The 17,305-nt window shown below is 53.8% G+C and overlaps 1 protein-coding gene across 2 annotated transcripts in view; it reads right to left on the bottom strand.

The window, feature by feature from the left end:
* Window positions 1-17,305, bottom strand: part of tle2b (TLE family member 2, transcriptional corepressor b) — a 38,047-nt gene that overhangs the window by 4,611 nt on the left and 16,131 nt on the right. The window contains exons 5-19 of one of the 2 annotated variants that reach the window (XM_084692570.1): window positions 11,612-11,674; window positions 11,330-11,404; window positions 10,621-10,795; window positions 9,532-9,548; window positions 8,075-8,212; window positions 7,003-7,056; window positions 5,713-5,880; window positions 5,449-5,599; window positions 5,098-5,267; window positions 4,640-4,716; window positions 4,195-4,444; window positions 3,856-4,103; window positions 3,604-3,751; window positions 3,318-3,468; window positions 3,038-3,114 (exon numbers count right to left, since the gene is read on the bottom strand). In XM_084692570.1, the coding sequence (XP_084548696.1) occupies window positions 3,038-3,114; window positions 3,318-3,468; window positions 3,604-3,751; window positions 3,856-4,103; window positions 4,195-4,444; window positions 4,640-4,716; window positions 5,098-5,267; window positions 5,449-5,599; window positions 5,713-5,880; window positions 7,003-7,056; window positions 8,075-8,212; window positions 9,532-9,548; window positions 10,621-10,795; window positions 11,330-11,404; window positions 11,612-11,674 (1,962 nt within the window). Of the gene's footprint in view, window positions 1-3,037; window positions 3,115-3,317; window positions 3,469-3,603; window positions 3,752-3,855; window positions 4,104-4,194; window positions 4,445-4,639; window positions 4,717-5,097; window positions 5,268-5,448; window positions 5,600-5,712; window positions 5,881-7,002; window positions 7,057-8,074; window positions 8,213-9,531; window positions 9,549-10,620; window positions 10,799-11,329; window positions 11,405-11,611; window positions 11,675-17,305 lie in introns of both variants that reach the window. The other variant, XM_084692569.1, reaches the window with a different exon arrangement.

The following is a 17,305-nucleotide window of genomic DNA, read 5'->3' on the forward strand; positions in this document are numbered from 1 at the left end:
TCTCCCTGTTTCTCTCAGTTCAGTTCAGAATGCTTTATTGGCATGACAGTTCGGGTTGAGCAGTATTGCCAAAGCAGTCCCTATTGAAAGGACATTTTAACATATGTATCATAGCATTTACATTATAACAATATGGCAGTACAATATAACAGTAGCATAGTAAGAGTAACAGTAACACATAAATGCATGTTAATATACAGGAAGGTTTGTACAGGGTTGGTTCACTGTCCCTCAGGTTGTGGCATTGAGAGACATATCTAGCGGCAAGGCTTGCAGTAGGCCTTTTGCCCAGAGATATCCTTAATTTCTCAGTTATATCAAGCTCTGTGTAGTTTTCAATTAATTCCTTACATTTTTCCAGAGATTGATCTCTTATACTTTTATATTTGTAACATTTAAGTAGGAAATGTTTTTCTGTTTCAATTTCCCCTGATGTACAGTGCCCACAGATTCTGTACTCTTTAGGTAACCAAGTTTTTTTTATGTCTTCCTTTTTCGATTGCAAGGGTGTGGTCACTCATTCTGTGTTTAGTGAGCAGTTGTCTCTGCTTTATGTCTTTAACAGTATATAGGTATTCAGCCATTTCATATTTTATATTTAGGCCATGATAGCAATCTAATTTGTTTTGTGTCTTGGTTTCTTTTTCCCCGAGTTCTTGGTAGGAGTTTTTGTTTTCTGTTGTGATCAGTTTAATTCTGTTTGGTGTTATTAAAGGTAAAGAAGGTGTGCCGGGCGGTAGCTGGTTTGTTAGTCTCATAACCAGCTGGCACAGGGTGCTCTTCTGTGGGTTTCCTTCATGGGCTCTCTTTCTCCGTCTCTCCCTCTCTCCTCCCCTGTGTCTCTCCCTGTGTCTCTCCCTCCACCTCTCTCTCTCTCTCCCTGTCTCTCTCTCCCTGTCTCTCTCTCCCTGTCTCTCTCTCCCTGTCTCTCTCTCCCTGTCTCTCTCCCCTCCTCTCTCTCTCCCTCCTCTCTCCCCTCCTCTCTCTCCCCCCTCCTCTCTCTCCCCCTCCTCTCGCTCTCGAGAGGTGGAGGGAGAGACGGAGACGGAGAGAGGGGGAGGGAGGGGGAGGGAGGGAGAGGGGGAGGGAGGGGGAGGGAGAGAGAGGGGGAGGGAGAGAGAGGGGGAGGGAGAGAGAGGGGGAGGGAGAGAGAGGGGGAGGGAGAGAGAGGGGGAGGGAGAGAGAGGGGGAGGGAGAGAGAGGGGGAGGGAGAGAGAGGGGGAGGGAGAGAGAGGGGGAGGGAGAGAGAGGGGGAGGGAGAGAGAGGGGGAGAGAGGGAGAGAGAGGGGGAGAGAGGGAGAGAGAGGGGGGAGAGAGGGAGAGAGAGGGGGGAGAGAGAGAGAGAGGGGGAGAGAGAGAGAGGGGGAGAGAGAGGGGAGGGGGAGAGAGAGGGGAGGGGGAGAGAGAGGGGGAGAGAGAGAGAGAGGGGAGGGGGAGAGAGAGAGGGGGGAGAGAGAGAGGGGAGGGGGGAGAGAGAGAGGGGGAGGGAGAGAGGGGGGAGAGAGAGAGGGGCTCTCTGTCTCTCCCCGTCTCCCTCGCTTTCCGTCTCTCTCCACCCCTCTCGCTCTCTGTCAGAGAGAGAGGAGGGGGTCTGTCTCTCCCCGTCTCCCTCGCTCTCCGTCTCTCTCCCCCTCGCCCTCCCCCCGTCCCTCTCTCCACACCTCTCGCTCTTTGTCTCTCTCCACCCCTGTCTCCCTCGTTCTCTGTCTCTCTCCCCCCGTCCCTCTCTCCACCCCTCTCACTCTCTGTCTCTCTCCACCCCTCTCTCTGTCTCTCTCCCCCCATCCCTCTTTCCACCCGTCCCTCTCTCCACCCCTCGCTCTCTCTCCACCCCTCTCGCTCTCTCCCCGTCTCCATCGTTCTCTGTCTCTCTCCCCCCGTCCCTCTCTCCACACCTCTCTGTCTCTCTCTCCTGCTGTTATAAAAGCTACTCTCCCCCCTATTCATCCTTTTCACCTCTCCCTCCCCTCCAACTCAGTGGGGCTGTCAATCAGAGTGCCACTGGTGAGAGGCCCTTTTGACAGACACGCTCACACTACAGACAGATGAGGAGGAGGGAGCGAGGGATGGGTGAGAGCTAGTACAAAGAGAGAGAGACCATGAGACAGAGAGAGAGGAAGAGGCAAACGAGGGAGGGGCAATGATACTAAGAGTGTCAGAGAAGTCTGAGGAACCCAGAGAGAGAGTACAAAGAGAGTAGCAGGGAGAGAGTGATACACAAGATGCAGGAAGAGGAACAAGAGAAACCAGAAGGAGGGGGGTAACAAAGCAGATAGCCCCCCGCACCGTTCCACACCCCGGGGAGATACTGGCGGCCAAGGCCCCCCCCTTCCCGCCTTACTGTAGCTAACACAAATATGACAGCCGTGACACACACACACACACAGCTGGTCTCCTTTTTTAAACAGCCCTTCCTTCCCCCTCTCTACCGCCTGCTAGCTTCCTGTGCTCAAACAGCCTCGGCTAAAAATGGCCACCTGGAAAGATATGCAGACAAAAAGGATGTCACTGTACATGCACGATGCGCGCCCTCCCGTTACATGGTTATATGTTTGTTTGTTTGGTTTGTGTTGTCTACTCCCAGGCCCAGTGAGTAGGTGTGGGAATCTTTTGGTACCTCACAATTAGATCCTAATTGATTCTTGGGATCGATACACGATTTTTTAAATCAAATTTGGATTCAATATATGCTTGCCTAAAACAAAATTAACAAAAAGGGTTAGGGGGGGAAGGTTGAAGGGATGGTTTAGTCAGGTTTTTTTGTTTTTGTCTGAAAAGCCCCCAAATAACACTGTTACACAGCGATGTGTGCAATGGTTTGGAATAAAGATCTCAGATGGCTGTGGTGTGGGCTGTTCACACACACACACACACACACACACACACACACACACACACACACACACGGCCCTGCCTCTCTCTCTCCCTGGTAGAGCTGGAGATTAGGACTCCTGGAGCAACAGTACTGATGACTTTACAGACGGCTCTTCTCCACTGTCACACGCACACATACAGCTCTTTTCTGTCTCCTGCTCACCTGGAAAATACTGGCCCCATATGGTGTTCTCCACGCATTCAACAGATTGTCCTTCCCTGTGCTCACAAACCACTTGCCTGAAAACAGGAGACACACACACACACACACACACACACACACACACACACACACACACACACACACACACACACACACACACACACACACACACACACACACACACGGTTCAGGCAACTGTATGGAAGTGCGTTATAGCTGCATGTCATCAGCATAAAGAGAGGGCTGAGTGTGTGAGAGGGGTGATGGCGGCCGAGCGTACCACAGGAGGCGAACTTGAGCGAGAGCACGCAGCTCTCGTGCAGGTGCAGCTGGTACTTGTCAGGCTTGGAGACGTGCAGCACTTCTACGTTACTGCTCTCCATGCCCACTGCCAGCCACTCTCCTGTAGGACAGTAACCCAGAGAGAAGATCTGGAGGGGGGGAGGGAGGAGGAGGGAGGGAGCGGGAGAGAGACAGGACACGTTGACTGACTAAAGCTCCTCTGACAACAACACTCAGCATCCTGATCTTGAGCCGAGAGAGAAGGAGTGTGTGTGTGTGTGTACCTGGGAGGTGAAGTCGTGCTGTTGCAGCTGCCTCCCCTCTCGCAGGTCCCAGCAGCGGACCGTATTGTCCAGCCCCCCCGTCCACAGCTTGGTCCCGTCGTTGGAGATGTCGATACAGCTGGCCCCGTCAGTGTGGCCCTGGAACTGCCTGGAGGAGGGAGGGAGGGGGGGGGGGGCATTCAGTCAGACCCAGGACACCCAACCACAACAACACGCTTGCGGTCAGCCTCCGTATCCTCGCTCCCTCCGTACCTGACCAGGGTCTGGTTGTGAAGGTCCCAGACGACGATGTTGCCGTCGGAGCAGCAGGAGAAGCAGACCTTGTTGTCAGGGGAGATGGCCAGGGCGTAGCAGGCCGGGGCGGACGAGGTCAGCTCCGCCTTGATACGAGGAGTGGGCGTGGCCAGGTCCCAGATTGACAGCGTGCTGGCCTCGCCCCCGACGATGAGGGTCCGCCCATCAGGGAGGATCTTACAGGAGCGGATGTAGTTATCCCTGTTCTGATTGGACGATGGGAAAGGTTGATTATTGGACCAGTGAACAAATAAAATACCTGTGTGTGTGTGTGTGTGTCCAGGGGCCCGTCCTCACCAGACAGTCCAGTTGAGCCATGGCACTCTTGCTGCCAGGCTGGCTGATGTCCCACACCTTCACACAGCCCTTGCCCCCCGTGTAGACGTGGCGCGTGGAGGTGCTGATGGTGACGGCACACACCACCTCTCCGTGGTTCAGGGTGTGGATCTGGCGGGCGTGCCGCGGGATGCCCGGGCCCAGCAGGGCGTCCGGGGGAAAGGGCACCGGCTGCATCTGTCCGTCCGCGCTCACGTGGAAAGAGTACGCCCTGGGGGGGGAGGGATAGACAGAGAGAGAGATATGGAATGGAGCTGTCGTTAGAACACATGAGAGGGAAACTCTAAGACCTGACAGATGCAGAATACTGCGGGCCAGGGAGGCCTGGAACATTCTGGAACCCTGAGACCAGGACACTCTCTCCAGCGCCCCGCAGCAGCCCAGACAGGAAGAGGGAGAGACTCACGGTTTGCCTCCGGAGGAACCAGGCAGCGAGGAGGACAGCCCTGAGGTCCTGAGGTGAGACCGGGACTCATACGCCACCTGGTGGAGGGGAGGAGGGCGGCGCACAATCAAGTTCAATAAACCGCCGTGTAAAATGGTGACATATTGTAAATGTATAATTGTTATACATGTCAATACATAATCTCACCAATGAACTGTCTTACTAACTCGCTAACTAACTAGCCCACTGACTAGCTTCTAAGTAGCATCTCACTAACCCACTAGTTGACAAACTAGCAAAATAACTAGTTACCGCCAAAACTAGCATACTAACTAAATTACAATCTAGCTAGCTTTCTACCTAACTAACTGACTATCCTATGAAACCCTGCCAGAACAGTAAGTGTTCCTGGAGGAAAGAAAAGGCCCAGGTGGGGTGGAGGGGGGTGGGTCAGGGTCCCCTCTCCGGGGGGTCCTCACCATGGGGCTCCGGGTGTAGGCTCCAGCGGCAGCGCTGATCTGGGGGGACAGGGTGAGGGGGCCCCCAAAGCCCCCGGGGCTGGCCAGCTCGCCGTTGAGGCCTGCGTGGGACACCACTCCAAAGTGAGCGGGGTACGCGCCAGGGGGCACAGACAGGGGGCTGCGCAGAGCTGGGGGGAGAGGGGGAGGTCATGGGGGCGGGGGAGAGGTTGGGAGGAGGGAGAGAACACACACACTGAGGGTCAGAGATGTGCGAGGGGTTCTGGAGGTCTGGTTGAGGGTGGACGGGGTGAGGAGGCGTAGGGGTGAGGGGAGGAGGGTGAGGGAGTGGGACGGACAGGTGGCTCTCACCCAGGGGGTCGGCGGAGGAGACGGCTTTGCTGACCAGGCGAAGGCAGGAGGTGCTGGGCCCGGGGGGGCCGGGGGGCCCGGGAGTGAGGGCCTCGCGGTGGGAGGGGGAGGGGCTTCCCGACTTGGACGACGGAGACTGGGACTTGTCCATCTGCGAGGGGTGAGACGACCAATCAGATGATTAGGAAGCTCTGTCACTTCCTGGTGGCGAGTATGCTAGGTGGTGCTGTGAGCCGGGGCTGGGCTGGGCTGGGCTGGTGGTACCTGGGCCAGATCCTTGGCTTTCCCTGGGGTGGGGCTCCGGGGGGCTGGGGAGGAGGGGGCCTCTCCGGGGCTGGAGGACCCTGGCAGCTCCTTACGCAGGGTGGGGGCTCGATCCAGCCCGTTGCCATGGGGGGAGCGAGGGGGGCTGCCGGCTGGGGAGTTGGGCTCCTTCAGACACAGACACACACCTCATAAATATCCTGTTTATCAACATTCATTGCAGCGCTCCCAATCACTGCAGATAAAAATGGACACCATTGTGAAAGATGGCAGTAGTTACATCGACCGTCTATTACAGTGTGCCCACCTGAACGGTCTACCTCTGCCCAGCTGGTTACACACCTGCCTCACGCCCCTGCCTCTGTGTCTACCTGACTCACGCCCCTGCCTCTGTGTCTACCTGACTCACGCCCCTGCCTCTGTGTCTACCTGCCTCACGCCCCTGCCTCTGTGTCTACCTGCCTCACGCCCCTGCCTCTGTGTCTACCTGACTCACGCCCCTGCCTCTGTGTCTACCTGACTCACGCCACTGCCTCTGTGTCTACCTGCCTCACGCCCCTGCCTCTGTGTCTACCTGCCTCACGCCCCTGCCTCTGTGCCATGTCTACACACGGAGGCCGCAGGTCAAACACAACCTGGTGCGCAGCAGGAAGCAGCTCAAGAAGGAAAACATTCTGGGGCCAAAAAAGGCTTCGAAAACATAAATGACGAGCGCTGCAGCACCTATCTGATGAGGTGAAGAGAGAGAGGGGGAGAGGAGAGAGAGAGAGGGAAAGGAGAGAGAGACGGAGGGAGGGAGTATTTGAGTCCATTTCATTGGTTGAGTGGGGAGAGATTGTGCTCACAGGGGAGGTGGGGAGGGGCCAGCGATGCTGGATAATGAGCTTACACAATAATACTCACTATTTACAAGGCAGCACTGCAGCAGTCTAATTTCCCTGCATTTAAACGGGCTACACAGTGCACAGATGGGAGGGAGAGAGGGAGAGGGAGAGGGGGAGGGAGGGAGGGAGGGAGGGAGGGAGGGAGGGAGGGAGGGAGGGAGGGAGGGAGGGAGGGAGGGAGGGAGGGAGGAGCTTGTGGATGATGAGAGGTGTCGAGCCAGTGTGAACCAGTTGAACCAGTAGAGCTGCTCCTACCAGGGACATGGGACTGATGTGGGTGTCAGCGTGAGATTCTACATCCATCCTCTCTGAGCATGAGACTTAGTGATAGTGTGTGTGTCTGTGGGTGTGTGGCTGTATGAGGGAGTGTGCTAATGGCTGTGTGTTTGTGTGTTGTATGACTCACCTCATTAGAGACATCCACTACCAGGTTATCTTCACTCTTGTCCCCGTCGCTGTCCTGTGAGACCGGGCAGAGAGCTCAGGATTGATGGAGAGTCAGATGGATATCAAACACACCCACCCACGCTCACACACCCACACACGTGCACGCACACACACACACACAACACGTACAAATGCACACGCACACAGGCCCACAAACACGCGCACACAAACGCACACACGTTATACAAACATCCTTGCCCGCCCCTATGCTCTCTCCCTCTCTCCGTCTGCCCCTATCACTGAGTCTGTCCTCTCCCTCTCTGGGAATAGGGGTGACAGCGATGGCACTTAGTAACCATGGCAACAGTGCTTTGATGTGATCATGGCCTGATACTCCTATTGACATCACCACTGACTGACACCAGGGCCTAATTACACAGAGGTAGTTCAGGGACGAATTCAGAACCTGGTCTTCGACTGAAAAACATCCACTGTACGTATTATGATCCACTGAGAGAGAGAGAGAGAGAGAGAGAGAAGGGGGGGTGGACAGAGACAGGGAGAGAGATGAAGAGAGAGAGATGGAGAGTGATACACACAGAAAGGGAGAGATAGAGACAGAGATAGAGATAGAAAGAAAGGGGTGTGGGGAGAGAGAGATGAAGAGATAAATAGATAGAGGTAAAGAGAAAGAGAGGGGTGTGGGAAGAGAGAGAGAGGAAGATAAAGTAACCGTTTGGATGCAAACTGACCAAGCCTGTTACGAAACGCCAGCGAGAGAGAAAATATTCCCGTGGGCACAGAGCCAACCTGTTTAGACACAAGCTAGTCGCTCTCTGTACGGCTCCAAAGTCAACCACCAGGAAGTGACGATCAGTACGTCTCCAGGATCGGTACGTCTCCAGGATCGGTACGTCTCCAGGATCGGTACGTCTCCAGGATCGGTACGTCTCCAGGGGCGTTCGGCCTCTCCCCTGGACGCCTTCCAGCTCCTCCCGTCAGCGCTCCCTATCTCTCTCCTACCTCGGCGGGGGGGGGGGGGGGGGGGGGGGGGGGCTGTGACCTCTGGCGGGGGGGGGGGGGGTACGTACGTAGTGAGGGGGGAGGAGCTCCTTGTCGTCGCAGCGCCTTCTCTTGGCATCGGCTCCTCCCTGCGAGGAGGAGTAACCTCCGGACGTGCCCTGACGCTCCTCGGCCGGCTGGCTGTCTGTCGACGACACTGACTTACTCTGCACACACACAAAGAATAGCACGCCCAAACAGAGGTCAGTCCTCGGTACGTTTCACAACACCCGAGCTAATGAGAGCCGGCACTGAAGTGTCCATGTGAGAAATGGCTGTAATTAATTATTGTATAATAAACCATAGTGAATCTACATACATGAGAGGCTGTAATTACAGCTTCATAAACCACAGTGAATCTACATACAGGATGAGAGAGGCTGGCGGCTCTCAGAGTATCAAAAAGTGCTGTTGTGTGACCCCAGACCATGTCTCCCAGAACACTGCATTCTCACAATCCCCCCCTCCTCCACACACACACACACACAGACAGGAAGCCGGATGGACAGAGCAGACAAAAACACAGTTTTCTCAACAAACCAGTATTCTCCTCCATCTCTCCCTCCTTCCCTCCCTCCTTCCCTCCCTCCCGCTCTCTCCCTTCAACCCTCACCCCTGCTTCCTCTTCTGTTTCAAATAAAGAAAAAAGTTTTATTGGCACGACATGATGAGAACCGTTTGATAGGCATCTTTTTCACTTTCTCTCTCACACACACACTATTTCTTCACTTCCTGCCTCACTTCAAAAGTTTAGGGAAGTTAATAATAAAGACCCAACGAAACTAGGGAGGATAACGATCTTCTAGATCATGATTACACTTCTGTATTGAAAAAAAAAAGCACTTCAAAGTTCAAACACAGTAGCGGTAACTTTCACAATGACTTTGCAAAAAAGATTCGAGCAGGTCAAAGGTTTTCCTTTGAATGAAATCCGCCCTCTCCCACTTTCCCCCTTTACTCTGCATTTCCCTTTTTGTCTCGTTTAATCTCCTCTTTTCTCCTCCCTCCCACTCTCCTCCCTATATCTCTCCATCTCTCTCCCTCCCACTTTCCTCCCTATATCTCTCCCTCTCTCCTCCCTCTATCCCTCCCACTCGCCCTCTGTCTCTCCTCCCTCCCCCCCTCCCTGTCTGTTCTGTTCTCAGAGTGATGATGAGGGGAGACGGTTGTCTAGTTCTGTCTCATGGCTCGGCTCTCCCTCCTCCAACACAACACACACAATCAGCACACACACACAATCAGCACACACACTGGCAACACACACACACACACTAACATGGTACCACACTGCTTACAGACTTCTCTCCAAACGGTATGAAGCGCGCAAGTCCAAGGTTGATGCTAAAGGGGCGCTACGCAACCGGCTGTCTGGCTCGCCTCCAATCACCGGAGTTCTTTAGCTGAGCTGGGCCTCAATGAGACACTCACAGTCACACACACACACATTAACACTCACATGACCATACACACACATTTAGTTACTTACCCTGCTGGGCGCTCCCTCTGGGACAGAACACAGAGAAGGGGAAGGGGGGGGGAGGGAGAGAGGGGAGGAGTGGGGGGGAGGGAGGGAAAAAGGGGAGGGGCTTGACGTCAGTATAGATAACAACAACGATCCACACAGCCAGCCAAGGTCACACTGAAAACGCTTCTCCCAGCAGCGGAACGACAAGGCGGGTATTGTGCTCCAGGTTTCCAATCTTCAGAGCGGCCTTTGTCTCCTTCCCCCCCCGGGGCAGAGACGGCGCGCCGTCTCCCGGTCTCTCCTCCACCGCTCCCCTCTGCAGGGGAGAAGTTCGGGGTCTGACCGTGAACTGGCCCTCCGAACCGAGGCCTGAGGCGGGGGGTTCCCGTACGCCCCATAGATACCCCCTCCGCATCTTTGAAGATGACCCTACCTCACTGGGGTACCCCAACACGCAAACCACAGACAGGCGTTGCAGCCACATGTCTATATCAGAGCTATAGACAGGACATAGAGAGGATAGAGACAGGACATAGATAGGATATAGAGAGGATATAGAGAGGATATAGAGAGGATATAGACAGGACATAGATAGGATATAGAGAGGATAGAGACAGGACATAGATAGGACATAGACAGGACATAGAGAGGATATAGACAGGACATAGAGAGGATATAGACAGGACATAGATAGGATATAGAGAGGATATAGAGAGGATATAGACAGGATATAGACAGGTTATAGAGAGGATATAGAGAGGATAGAGACAGGATATAGAGAGGATATAGAGAGGATATAGAGAGGATATAGACAGGATATAGAGAGGATATAGACAGGATATAGAGAGGATATAGAGAGGATATAGAGAGGATATAGACAGGATATAGAGAGGATATAGACAGGATATAGACAGGATATAGACAGGACATAGAGAGGATATAGACAGGACATAGAGAGGATATAGACAGGATATAGACAGGATATAGAGAGGATATAGACAGGATATAGACAGGATATAGACAGGATATAGACAGGATATAGACAGGATATAGAGAGGATATAGATGGGAAATGAGGAGGTCCTGAGAGCGGGCGGGGGGGGTGCCTTACCTCGGAGGTGTTCGGGGTCCAGGTGGTTGCGGTCGTCCTTGGAGGCCAGGTGTGCCGACACGCCCAGAGCCCCGGTGAGAGCCAGCAGGCTGGAGCCCGCCCCCAGGGAGAGGCCCGAGGGGTGAGGGGTCAGGGGGATGCCGGGGGCGTGGTGAGACAGGTGCTGGAGCTGCTGCTGCTGTACGGCAGGGGGGGCCGCAGGGGGGAGGGGTGCAGGGGGGGGGGAGCCGAGGGGGGAGGGGGGGGCCGCAGGGGGGAGGGGGGGAGGGCAGGGGAGAGGGGCGGGGGGGGGCAAGGTGGTGAGGAGAAGGAGACGGGGGGAAGTACATCATTGGTTAGAAAGAGGGATGGAAAAAGGGGAAAGAGAAAGAGACAACAGGTGAATGGAGGCCGAGATAGAGAGAGAGGGAAAGCTGTTATCCAAGGGGTCATCGTATTACTGTTCTACTGTCTGGTCTGTCCTGAGTGAACACAGCAGAGCAGAGCAGAGCTGATCGCTCGGTTCTCCACTGGCTGAGCCTGGATCACATTACCCTCCACACACACACACACACACACATAACCGCACACACACACACACACACAATAAATCCTGAACACACAGAGAGGTGTCCTTATCACTGCCTGTCAGGTGGGAGAGTGTGTGTGTGTGTGTGTGTGTGTTCGGAGGACAGTGTGAGGGTTGTCATGGTGACCGGAGGTGACTCACCCCGATGATGGCGTTGAGTTCCGCCATGGTGACCTGCTTTGCCCTCTCCACGGCCTGGACCACCTGCTGCTGGTGCTGCACACACACGCACGTTCACAAACACACACAGAGTCAATGTTGATCGAAGTAAAACAACAGACATCAGTGTGACCTTCCTATCTGCAAACACACATATCAGTAGAAACACACACATACACGTACACAAACAGACTAATATGGTCTAATACTGCTGAGTGTGTGTGTGTGTGTGTGTGTGAGACACAGGGAGAGTAGAGGACTCACCTCCTGGGAGAGGAAGGGGATGATTTGAGCACAGATGGCACTGAGGCGCTTCACGATCTCCGCCTGCAACACGCACACACACACACTTTGATCAGTTTACTTCAAAGCCTGTGATGTACCATATTACATACAGTGAAGCTGTGCACTGAGCTAGCAGCGCTGGTTTGGTACACTGGCTACAGCAGGAAGCCCCCACGACACGCCAGCACTCCGCTCCCATCCACATGAAAGTGACAGAGCGCAAACGTGTTCGATAGACGGAGAGGGAATAAACAAGAGTGTGTGAGAGAGAGAGAGAGAGAGAGAGAGAGAGAGAGAGAGAGAGAGAGAGAGAGAGAGAGAGAGAGAGAGAGAGAGAGAGAGAGAGAGAGAGAGAGATGTCCTTTTAGCACCATCACAATCTCTTATCTGTGTGTCACACCCTCTGTCTCTCCTCTCTCCTCATCAATGCTCTTCTTTCATCCAGTGGTAAGATCTAGTGGAGGCCATGGAAAATGCTCTTCAGAACACACCGCAATGGTAGAACAGGAAAACACGCCTACACACACACACACACACACACACACACACACCTCAGAGTCTCATATAAATCTGTCTGGGCAGCCTTTGTTCCGTTTCTCACTCAGTCATTTTGTTCGGTCTTTTCTAAGAGCTCTTACAGAGGACCATTACAGGCCTATTCATCGCCTTCCTCCCATCCTCCCTCTTTCTGCATCTCTCTCTCTCCTTTTCTCTTTCTGTCTGTTTGCATCCACCCTCCCAGCCACCCCCACCCCCCCCCCATCCCCCAGACCCTTTTACTCCAACACATGTTCCTGGCACATGGGAAGAGAGAGGGGAGGGGGAATGGGAGGGCAGAGGAGAAAGGGGGACAGAGAGAGAGACAGAGAGAGAGAGAGACAGAGAGAGACAGAGAGAGAGAGAGAGAGAGAGAGAGAGACAGAGAGAGAGAGAGAGAGAGAGAGAGAGAGAGAGAGAGAGAGAGAGAGACAGAGAGAGAGACAGAGAGAGAGACAGAGAGAGAGACAGAGAGAGAGACAGAGAGAGAGAGAGAGAGACAGAGAGAAAGACAGAGAGAGAGAGAGAGAGAGAGAGAGAGACAGAGAGAGAGAGAGAGAGAGAGAGAGAGAGAGAGAGAGAGAGAGAGAGAGACAGAGAGAGACAGAGAGAGAGACAGAGAGAGAGACAGAGAGAGAGACAGAGAGAGAGAGAGAGAGACAGAGAGAAAGACAGAGAGAGAGAGAGAAACAGAGAGAGAGAGAGAGAGAGAGAGAGAGAGAGAGAGAGAGAGAGAGAGACATAGAGAGAGAGAGAGAGAGACAGAGAGAGATACACACCTGTCATACAAAGGCTGACAGAGCGCATAGGCCGCACCCACACACCCACACACACACACACGTACATAGAACCTTGTCCAGCTCAGACCTCCTAGCATCACGCACGCTTCTGCTCATGTTTGTGGCTTCGCGTGTCCACGTACACTGGTTTGTGTGTGTGTGTGTATGTGAGTGACAGTGTGGGCGAAAGAGAGACAGACAAGTGAAACAGACAACCAGAGCGGAACAGAGATACAAGCCCCCACTAAAGAGAGATACCTAGAGCTGTCTCACCAATGGAGCGTGTGTGTGTGTGTGTGTGTGAGAGTGTGTGTGAGTCCTAACTAGCAGTGGAGCAGCTGGGTTCTAACTGGCTGCACTGGGAGTGGGCCTGCAGCCCAGGTCCTGGCGGCTCACGGGCCTGATCTGCTCCAGGAGCCTGATCCAGATCTCTGCAGATGACCTGCAGCTGATCCAGCACCAGGTCTAGCTGATGGCCCACTTCACACACTCACACACACACACACACACACACGGGCCAGGCCCAGCCAGACTGGACCAGGTGGCAGTGACGGCAACGATGAGTAAACAGCTCTGCCAGGGGGACTGGCATGCCGATCTGAGGGGGGGGGGGGGGGGGGGGGGGGTTGATGGATGAAGGGATAGAGGAATGGATGGATGGATGGCTGGATGGATACAAAGGAGGAGAGGACTGGTCAATAAACACCTGAGGATAGATAGTCTGCCAACAATTCTCTGGCAGGAAGATAGGGAGGGAGGGAGGGAGGGAGGGAGGGAGGGAGGGAGGGAGGGAGGGAGGGAGGGAGGGAGGGAGGGAGGGAGGGAGGGAGGGAGGGAGGGAGGGAGGGAGGGAGGGAGGGAGGGAGGGAGGGAGGGAGGGAGGGAGGGAGGGAGGGAGGGAGGGAGGGAGGGAGGGAGGGAGGGAGGGAGGGAGGGAAAAAGAGGAGAAGGAGAATGCAACACTGTCTTAGGGCTACATTTAGAGCTTATCTCCCCGAAATGAGTCAGGGAAAGAGAGAGAGCGGAGTGGAGGGAGGGAGACAGGGAGGGCAAGGGCACTCTGCTCTGGAGGCTGTGGATGGGCCTGTCACTGCCTGAGGGACACACACATCCTCTCGTGAACACACACACACAAGCGTGGACACACTCGTGCAACGCTTGTTTATCTAGACTTTCCCCTTTTATAGTATCATTAGCGAGAGACACCCTGGCACACACACACACACACACACAGCATGCCATCAAACAGACAGCAGTCTCCCTCCTACACGACACAACACCCTGACAGGATCTGGGAGGATGTCTGTCTGGCTCATAAAGCTCTTTTTTGTTTTGAATGTGCTGAGAGGGGGCGGTGCTCGGTTGGCATGGTGACGATGGGGGTAGTCACGGTGACCAGAGGTGTCCGGGCTTATCTCCTCCCCTGCTGCCTGCAAGCCCCGCCCCCTCCCAGTAAACAGCTCAAGGTAAATATTTGTTAGCGATGACGCACTAATCAACCACTGATTGTGGCCACAGCCACAGAGGTATTCAATAAAAGCACTGATTTCTCCCGACCTCATCCATCACCTCCCCCCGCCCTCTCTCTCTCTCTCTGTATCTCTCTCTCAGTCTCCATATCTTATTCTCGCTTTGGGCAATCAGTCTCTTGCTCTCTCTCTCTACTCTGTTCACCCATCCTCTTCCCCACTCTTTCTCTATGTCTCTCTCTCCACTCGTTTCCCCAGTGATCTCGCTCTCTCTCTTCCTCCCTCTCTCTCTTCACTCTGGGCAGAGTGCCAACCTTGCCTTCCTGGCACTGGGCCAAGCCCCCCCCCCGCCTCCCACCCCCGCCCCCCTTCCCTTCCCCCCTCATCCTCCTCTCTGATTGATGGCCCCTGTATTCAGGAAGAGGAGGAAGAGAAACAGAGTGAGAGAGAGAAAGAGGAAAAGAGAACAGTACAGCACACACACACATCCTCCTCTGTCTCCCTCTGTCTTTCACACACACATACTTCCTCTCTCTCCCCCTCCCCCTCCCCCTCTCCCTCTCCCTCTCTCTAACACACACACACACACGCTTTCTCTCTTTCACACTCAAACACACACACACTCGAACACACACACACACTCAAAACCAATACAAACAGAACCGAGCACACACACACACACACAGACCTGTGTGCACAGCGAGCAGGGACACCAACACACACCTTTAGCCATCCAAACAACGACAACAATAGAGGCCCCCTCTATAAATCCTCTGTTTCCTATACAGCCGCTCACCCAGAAGAGGCCTCTACAGTCACCGCAGAGAGACAACAGCCACTACACACACACTACACAGGCACTGGCAGGCACTGAGCTGCTAAAAAAGACATTCCACAAATATGGTTACACACAGATGCACACACACACAGATGCACACACACACATATCACGGCGGTAGAAGACATTTTCAAAGCTTCTTTTTTGAACCGAAGGCATGTGCAGGTTCTGGATAACCAAGGCGCCACGCATACATGCATGGAACTAAACACACTGAGGTACTTACACACACACACTGAGGTACTCACACACACACAAACATATGTGTAACACACACACACACACAAGAACACCCTGTTCCTGACACAGAGAAACACAGAGAGCGGGTTATAGTATCACACACAGACACACATGCAGGGCATCTGCAGCTACTAAGAGACCTTCTGATCAAGTGACAAAGCCATTATGCTGAGAGCTACAGCACCCAGGGAGTTCATCACTGTCTCTCATTCCTGCAGGGTTACATCATGCTCTCTGGCTCGTTATTCCCAAATGAGCTCCTTCACACACACACACACACACACACACACGCTAACGCACAAAACTCGAGCAGACACATATGTACGCACACATCCTAAACTTGCATATACACAAGAGCACAAACACACACACACACACACACACACACCCTCCAACATGAAAGGCACACACAAACACACACAGAGAAGCACATATGCTAAAACACATCGGGCATTACACAGATTACAAAGCCCACACACACGCGCTGGGAGCAAACACACACATGCACATAAACCCCCCCTCCCTCCCCACCGACACACACACACACACACACTCTCTCACAGCCCCTCCAATGCCTGCATCTTCTGACCCACATACCCACATGTCCTAATCCTGCTCTTAAAATAAACAGCCAAAATGCTCCAAACCACTAAGATCACCCCAGATGAAGATTACTTCCAAGGGAGGGGCGGGCGGAGAGGGGAGATGGAGAGACAAGGGAAAAGATGTTGAAAGACAAGAGGAGAGAGCGGGAGAAGGAGAAAAAGAAAGGGAGCAATAAAGGGAGGATGGGAAAAAGAGAAAGAGAACAAGAATGAGAGAGACGGGGAGGTGATGAGAGATAAAGATAGAAAGAGGCCGAACGAGAGAAAGAGAGGGGGGGGGGGTATACAAGGAGAAGGGGAGAGCGGGGGGAGGGAGAGAGACCCAATCCTATTAGAAGCCAAATAAGAGTGCAGAAAATGACGGCATTAGAGTAAAGCTTGTGTGTGTGTGTCCCTCCCAGATGAGCTAAGGATCCAGGTCACAACGCCAGCCCTGCTGCAGACATACAGACAGCGTGTGGATTCATATGCATCGTTTGTACACAAAGGAACAAGCAGCCAGAAAGCTTGAGGTAATTAGGCATGAAAACACACACACACACACACACACACGCGCGTCCGTGCGCACACATATCTGACCATAAACACATGCTCTGGTTGTTTCTTTGCACAATGCTCTTGGAGACGCACACACTCTCTCTCACACACACACACACACACACACGGACACTCCTACACGTACATCCACACACAGACACACAGACACACGCAATGCTGGCAGTCATGTGACTTCCTGGTGAAATGATGGAACAGGAGAGAGAGCCAGCTGCTTGATCTGTCCTCAGGAGTCTAGTGGTACACACACACACACACACCCCGTCCCAGTGCCTTCTACAGGCCTAGATCACCATGGTGTCGACCTACATCATTAGTGGAGGCTGCATTTATAACCGCCAGTGCTCTGTAACTATTCATACATGTGTGTCTAGATCCTATAGAAGCCCCCCCAGCCTCCCAGCCTCCCAGCCCCCCAGCCCCCCCAGCCCCCTCCCAGAGAGGTGGCTGCATGCTAATCTAAGTGTTCTCATCGAAGCAGGAAGCGTGCCTGATCACCATATCACCTTCCTCATGGCTGGGAGGCCCTGAGACAAAGATAGTCTCATCGGAGCGTAGCACTTAGCCTGCACACACACAGACACACACACAAAGACAGGCACACACACAATAACACGGGCACAAAACGCACACACAAGGTTAAGACACAC

Source organism: Hypomesus nipponensis, chromosome 26 (genome assembly GCF_054491055.1).
Source record: "Hypomesus nipponensis isolate SF chromosome 26, ASM5449105v1, whole genome shotgun sequence".
Lineage (NCBI taxonomy): Eukaryota > Metazoa > Chordata > Actinopteri > Osmeriformes > Osmeridae > Hypomesus > Hypomesus nipponensis.